The following is a 6,807-nucleotide window of genomic DNA, read 5'->3' as shown; positions in this document are numbered from 1 at the left end:
GACTCACGGCCCTCGTACGTGCCGCGTCCTTCGCTTCGCACTCCGACGCACACGTGGGAGGGGCTTTTTTTGTTCCGAACCGCTAACTAAAACTGGCCAGATGAGCAGCGCCGGGGGAAACTCCCCTGACATCATCGGCTTCGCTCGGCACTGCACTCCTCTGGCCAACGGGGCGCCGCGGATAAAGGAGCTGCCTCGCGCTCCAAGGACCCGGGTTCAAACACCACCTCCTTCTCTAGTCCAGTCAAGAGAGGCTTCGTTGTGATTTGAACCACTTCTACTGGTACAGCAACACAGTGAAAGTGAAAGGAAAGAACGTTCCTCCAGGACCCCGGTGCTACATAGAACAACGCAGTGACCGAGAGGCGACGGAAAGTGCGGGACGTGCGCAAACGGCGCGAGACATTCCAGCAGTGATGCAGTGGCCTCGGGCGAGGTACTAACCCGGAAGGGATGCAGTAAAAATAACCCTGCCCTATAAACGGGTAAATCGGTGTAAGTAGCTCACCCTGTAAGCGGGTGAAAATGTAGTACTCTACCTGCGAATATGTTACGAAGACACGGCGCAGGCGGCGAAGCTGCCGAGCGAGAGACTCGGCCGGTCGTGGGGACGGGGAACGGGAAACCCAAACCGCACGAAGGGTTCAAGTCGAGGCCGCGGAATCCACCGCGAAGAGCCGTTCCGGCAGAGCGAGGGCCGCAAATAGCGGCGTCTGGTCGCTCGTCGATGGGGCCCGAACCTCGGCGCTTCCTTCCTCGTCACGCGGGGTTTTTCCACAGCTCGCACCCCGGGAACTGGTTGTCCTCAGCACGAACACGCAACACGGGACACGCAACGCGCTTCTGCCCCGGAATCTGCTGGCAGGAGTTTTTAAACCGGTTCCGAATTGGAATCTGGAACGCCGAGGGCCGTAAGTGCCGTAAGTGCCAGAGGAGGCAGCGGGCAATTAGGTCAAGTGGCGTCAGGTGCAATTTCCCAAAGTGACGTCTGACGACACGCAGCAAACGGCACAGTACACACCTTGGTGTCCACACGCACTGCGCAGCGTGTAACGGGAGCGTCGATCCACAGCGATACCCTGCGGTACGGTACAGTGCCGCCGGTCACTGGGCCCACGGTTCGTCACGGCAACTGGGTTTTCTTCCTTTCACGCTGATTTGTGCGAGGAAACTGCAATTATAATCGGAAGAAGTTGTTTCATGATTCCTCTTAGCGGGAATAAATGTTCCTTCATCAAGGCTACTGGAGCAGGAGTGGGATTCGAACACAGCACCCGCAGGTGTGCGTCCATTTCCTCAACGTGAGTGCAGCCGCGTGGTGTCGCTGCGCACAGGGTTTGGGTGTCCCCTCCTCCACCTCCTCATCATCATCATCCCCCTCCCCTCCTCCACCTCCTCATCATCATCATCCCCCTCCCCTCCTCCACCTCCTCATCATCATCATCCCCCTCCCCTCCTCCACCTCCTCATCCCCATCCCCATCCCCCTCCACCTCCTCCACCTCCTCATCATCATCATCCCCCTCCCCTCCTCCACCTCCTCCTCATCATCCCCCTCCCCTCCTCCTCATCATCCCCATCCCCCTCCGCCTCCTCCTCATCATCCCCCTCCCCTCCCCTCCCCTCCCCTCCCCTCCCCTCCACCTCCTTATCATCATCCCCCTCCCCTCCCCTCCCCTCCCCTCCCCTCCTCCACCTCTTCATCATCATCCCCCTCCACCCTCCTCCCCGGGTGGGTCAAAGTGTCGCAAGGCCTGTAGCGCCCTCTGGCGGACAGAGACCCACAAAGCGCCGCCTTTCGGAAAGCAGGTCACGTGACGAGACCTTAACTCCAGGCTAGGATCTAGAAGGATCTAGAAAGCGGCCGTTTCTGATGCGGCTGTGCGGAGGGAGCGAGGAGACTCATCTACTGCAGCTCTCCGAGGGGGGTGGAGTGGGGAGGGGGGGGGGCGTTGCTATGGACGCGTCCCAATAAGAAATGACCGCACGTGCTTCTGCTCGCGCCACCGGTTGGCCGCTGTTACGAGCTCGTGCCTGTGCGAACGAGACATCACGTGTCACATGAGCGCACGAGCGACAGCGCCGCGCGCTCTCATCATTGCCGCTTTCGGACGCGCAGGAGAATCCAGAAGGTTCCGAAGGGTCCCGACTTGTCTCTCTCTCCCTCTCACACACACACACACACACACACACACACACACACACACACACAGGGATCGCAGCGACAGACGCACGTGCCACGTGTCCAGGTCAGGATGGACAGCTCGTGCTCGCGCTCAGACTCGGACTCGGAGGACAGTCCGCAGCGGCCCCTCCTGCGGGACGGTCACGGGGGGTCCAGTGGGCCTGAGAAAGGTGAGGAGCGCGTTCGGACCCGGGCGGCCGGGACACTCGCTGTTTCTCCTCTTTCTTTCTCTGTCCTTCCTGCTGAGCGCGATGCGATGGTGGAGCGAACGAGACGAGCGCGCGCACACACACGCACCGCCCCTCCGCGCTATTGCTGTTAAATAATAATTGTGCCATATATTATTATCATTACTGCCGCTATTGTTGCCCCCTCTGCTCTCATCCGTGACGTCGTCTTGCGCCTTTCCTCGACATCCGCAAGAAGAGGGGGTCTCGTGCCTTGCTTACGTCACAGCCACGTCACGGGACGGATCACCTGTCTCTCTCTTCCCCCCCCCCAGCTCCGGCGTGCTGCTCGTCCCGCTACGGCCTCGCTCTGCTCTCCTGCTACGGCTTCTTCGTCGCGTACGCGCTGCGGGTCAACCTGAGCGTCGCCATGGTGGACATGCTGAACGCCAACAGAACCGGGAACGTGAGCCCCTCCCTCTGCCCCGCCCGCAGCGAGGGCCCCGCCCGCCCCATCCACAACCGCTCGGTGAGTGGGAGCCGAGCCCGTTCGCCGCCGCGCCGCCGCACGTGCGCTCGGCCGCCCTGACGCCGCTCCGCTCCGCCCCGCCCCGCCCCGCAGGCCGCCCTGTACGACTGGGACTCGGAGACGCAGGGCTGGATCCTGGGCTCCTTCTTCTACGGATACATCCTGACCCAGATCCCCGGCGGCTACCTGGCGCGCAGGTACGGGGCCAAGTGGCTGCTGGGACTCGGAATCCTGGGCACCGTGGTGTTCACCTTGCTCACCCCGCTGGCGGCCGACCTGGGCGCCGGGTACCTCATCGCCGTGCGCATCCTGGAAGGCGTCGGAGAGGTACGGCTTTGCGTCGGAGCCCCTGTCCTCTGCCCTCCCGCACCATGCCGCACCATGCCGCGCCCACCCTCGCGCGCCCTTCCATTCCACGCACCGGTAATGCAGCATCCTGTCGTGCCTCTCAGGGGGTGACCTTTCCCGCCATGCATGCCATGTGGGCATCGTGGGCCCCGCCCCTGGAGAGGAGTCGGCTCGTCACCATCTCGTACGCAGGTAGGACTGGGGTCCGGGGGGCCGCGCTGCACGGGGGCCACTTGCTCCACCTCTGAGGTTTCATTCCATCTCGATCCATCCTGTTGCTTGTGCGTCGAGTCCCCTGTTCATAGTCGTCGCGTGCGTGTGTGCGCGCGCTCGTTTATCGGACACGCTTCTCCGCAGCAACGTACAGCTCGGAGCAAATGGAGTGGATCAGCAATGGACAAAGGCTTTAGACACACGGCTTGTGTGTGTGACACCACCACGTTGCTGGTTCGCATCCCTCCAGTGGCTTCTATAGAAGTGACATTCAAACGGCAAATACGTAGATGATCATAGCAGATGGTGTTGGACTCATTGATGGAGCTGTCAGGAGATCTCGAGAGAAGTGGCTCCCGAGGAGATGGGTTCGAGACCCTTCTTCAGCGTAGCAGGGATTCAGCAGCTTTGAAGGAAACGTGGCGCTCATTCCGCCACGTCGGGGACCAAACTGAGAACATACAGACTTTTGATGTTGGACCCTGGTGAGTAGGAGCCACAGTTAGCTGAGGTGGGGACTGATGAGCTCCTGCAGGTATTGGGGTCCTTGATGGTGTTACAGGTCATGACCAAGTGTTGACCTTGATATAGGCAGAAAGTGGAAGTTTACTATTTATGTACCACTTGCTGGGTTCTTGCACTTTCTTAGGTGCCCAGCTGGGGACGGTGGTGGCCCTCCCTTTGTCCGGCCAGATCTGCTTCTACCTGGACTGGACGTACGTCTTCTACGTGTTTGGTACGTTCTCCGGAAGGAGATCGACGGCTCTCCATCGGCCAGCAGCCGCTGCGCTCGGCCCGCTGCCCGTGTGGGACGGGAGTCCGAACGGCGGTGCTTCTTGTCTCTGCCCTTGCCTTTCAGGGGCCGTGGGGCTGCTCTGGTTCCTGCTGTGGACGCTCCTTGTGAGCGATGGTCCAGACAGCCACAGGAGAATCTCGCCCCAGGAGAAGCGCTACATCACGTGCTCCCTGAAGAACGAGGTGGGATGCGGGTTCTGCTCACGTCTCTGGCTGTGCTCAATTTGGGCTCTTCTCACCCGAGCGCACGGGTGTGGTGAAGCCGCACGTTTGACCCGCTTGTGCTCCCGCTCAGCTGTCCCCGTCCTCAGACCGCATCCCCTGGGGCTCCATCTGCCGCTCCATGTCCCTGTGGGCCATCGTTGTGGCCCACTTCTCCTACAACTGGACCTTCTACACACTGTTGACCCTGCTCCCCACCTACATGAGCAACATCCTGGGCTTCAGCATCCAGCAGGTGAGGGGCGCCGACCCCACGCGTAGTTGGTGCTCTCTCCGCGAGCCTCAGCGTTTCCCAGCTCTGTAACAAGACGAGTGTGTGAAGTGCACGCCCCCCCCCCCCCCAGAATGGAATGCTGTCTGCGCTGCCCTACCTGGGCTGCTGGCTCATGGCGCTGCTCGGAGGCCAGGTGGCCGACCGCCTGCGGGAGACGTGCCTCTTCTCCACGGCAACCGTACGCAAAGCGCTCAGCGTCACCGGTGAGGTCCCCCGCGGAGCGCGTCCCCGACTCTCTCTCTCTCCCCTTAAAGGGTACGACAGCAGGGCCCCTTCGCTTTGGACTTCGTTAAGGACCTCGGACCCAAGGCCGCCCCTGCCACGAGACTCTGTGTGTGCACATGCTTGTAATAAGTATTCGTACTGGTGAGTGTCACTGGTCACTCGGTAGCGAGAGAGATGGAGAGACAGAACTTCATGGGCTTCCTTTCTTTGCCGAAGTCCATGTGGAGGTTTCCGCCTTGGGGCGGGACGTATCTCACAGCCCCTCTTCTCTCCGCGCACCTCAGGGATGGTCGGCCCCGCCGTGTTTTTACTCGCTACGGGATACACCGGCTGTAACTACATCCTGGCCGTAGTCTTCCTCACCGTCTCCTCCTCCCTGGGTGGTCTCACCGCTTCTGGCTTCAACATCAATCACCTGGACATCGCTCCTTCGTGAGTGTCCACCTAGCCCGCGTACGCGGGGGGTGTTTTGTGTGCAGCGAGCCTTTGCTCTCAGGGTCTCGGTGACAAACTCCTCCCAGTGTCACCGAGTGTCCTTGCAGCAGAGGCGTAATTCTGTTCTTTTTCCTCGTCGTCATCGTTTAACCTGCAGCCCCATTTCTGAGGACCGACGCCCGTCTCTCTTCCCCTCAGGTACGCAGGGATCTTGCTGGGCATCACCAACTCCTTCGCCACCATTCCAGGCATGGTGGGACCCGTGATTGCGAGGGCCCTCACTCGATACGTAAGCACCTAGGTCTTCCGTCTCGGATGACGAGTGCCGAGTTTGCCGCTGCGAGAGCCGGTGAAGGACTTGTCCGCGAGGGAAAACGGTCTTCCGTCGTAGGCCTCAACGTGATGCTGCGCAAGGTGGCGCGGTGCGTGCATCGTAAAGAGGCACGTTCCTCTGCGGTCCCCACTGTCCGCTGCCGACACGGATATATAGCAACGCAGACAAAACGTGCAAAGTCGGCTCACGTAAACGTACGTTTAGCGGTAATCCCTCCCCGCCACATTTCCATGTTTCTCGACGTGGAGTGTTGCGTCTTTTCAGGGCCTTTAGTTTCGTTCTTTATTATATTTGACACGAAGGGTGCGTGAGTCTCGCTGTCCCCCACTTAGTGGGTGGAAATGGCATATAAGTGTGATAAAAGTAAATATTTCTGTATAAAAGCACAGTTTTTGTAGCAGTGCCGAGTTACAATGCATGTGTCTCTGTCTAGTGGCGTATTTGCTCTGATCCAGTAACTCTTACCGCGCTCATGGCCACAAAGCGTACCAGTAATGTTTGAAAAGAGTGGTGTGTTCGGATTTTCCTTTGCTCTTTATGAACCATAGCCTGTGCTGAGGGATGTGACTGTCGATAACCACAAGCACTCGCTGTTCTGTGGTCTTGTTCCAGAACACGCTGCAGGAGTGGCAGACCGTCTTCCTCATTTCGGCCGGGATCAACGTGTTCGGGGCCGTTTTTTACACCGTGTTTGGGACGGGCGAGGTCCAGCCGTGGGCAGCGCGAAAGGGACGTGGCCACAGCTGCTAAAGGCCGAGACCAGGAAGCGCACAGGAGCTGGCTGTCTCTCTCTCTCTCTCTCTCTCTCTCTCTCTCTCTCTCTCTCTCTCTCTCTCTGTCTCTCACACACACCCTCACACCCACACACACACTGTTCCTTTCTGTACCAGTAACTGGAATTTTCCAGCTGAAACAAGTAACGCTTGTCCGTGACTGAAGTGGAACTTCTCGTAGCGCTTGAGGTAAAGTTAGGTGCAGGTTATTGAGGGGATCGTACCGATGGCCGTCTCGTTACGAGGAAGGATGTCACCGAACTGACCTGCTGAGTTTCTGCTTCTCTTTGCTCTTGACCATAATGGGA

At 59.5% G+C, this 6,807-nt stretch overlaps 1 protein-coding gene across 4 annotated transcripts; it reads left to right on the top strand.

Annotated features, from left to right (window-relative positions):
* Positions 1-1,949: 1,949 nt before the first annotated feature.
* LOC108927017 (sialin-like) lies at positions 1,950-6,557 on the top strand. Of its 4 annotated transcripts, XM_029250890.1 has the most exons (11): positions 1,950-2,354; positions 2,687-2,880; positions 2,974-3,207; positions 3,333-3,420; positions 4,091-4,177; positions 4,301-4,419; positions 4,532-4,693; positions 4,803-4,935; positions 5,242-5,389; positions 5,591-5,681; positions 6,339-6,557. In XM_029250890.1, the coding sequence occupies exons 1-11, from the start codon at positions 2,255-2,257 to the stop codon at positions 6,474-6,476; spliced, it is 1,494 nt and encodes a 497-aa protein (XP_029106723.1). In that variant the 5' UTR covers positions 1,950-2,254; the 3' UTR covers positions 6,477-6,557. The 4 variants fall into 4 exon arrangements, with proteins under 4 accessions (XP_029106723.1, XP_029106725.1, XP_029106724.1 ...); XM_029250892.1 differs by lacking the exons at positions 5,591-5,681; positions 6,339-6,557 and having other exon boundaries at positions 4,803-5,098; positions 5,242-5,369; XM_029250891.1 differs by lacking the exons at positions 5,591-5,681; positions 6,339-6,557 and adding an exon at positions 4,987-5,098 and having other exon boundaries at positions 4,301-4,693; positions 4,803-4,910; positions 5,242-5,369.
* The last annotated feature ends 250 nt before the right edge of the window (positions 6,558-6,807 follow it).

Source organism: Scleropages formosus, chromosome 4 (genome assembly GCF_900964775.1).
Source record: "Scleropages formosus chromosome 4, fSclFor1.1, whole genome shotgun sequence".
In the NCBI taxonomy this organism is placed as follows: domain Eukaryota; kingdom Metazoa; phylum Chordata; class Actinopteri; order Osteoglossiformes; family Osteoglossidae; genus Scleropages; species Scleropages formosus.
The sequence above is the reverse complement of the archived record's forward strand: the minus strand, read 5'-3'. Positions and strand labels throughout refer to the sequence as shown.

Coding starts and splice junctions, on each gene's coding strand:
- LOC108927017 (XM_029250890.1), top strand. CDS start 2,255: ATGGACAGCTCGTGCTCGCGCTCAGACTCGGACTCGGAGGACAGTCCG. Junction 3,421..4,090: donor CGTCACCATCTCGTACGCAG/GTAGGACTGGGG, acceptor GCACTTTCTTAG/GTGCCCAGCTGGGGACGGTG. Junction 4,178..4,300: donor GTACGTCTTCTACGTGTTTG/GTACGTTCTCCG, acceptor CTTGCCTTTCAG/GGGCCGTGGGGCTGCTCTGG.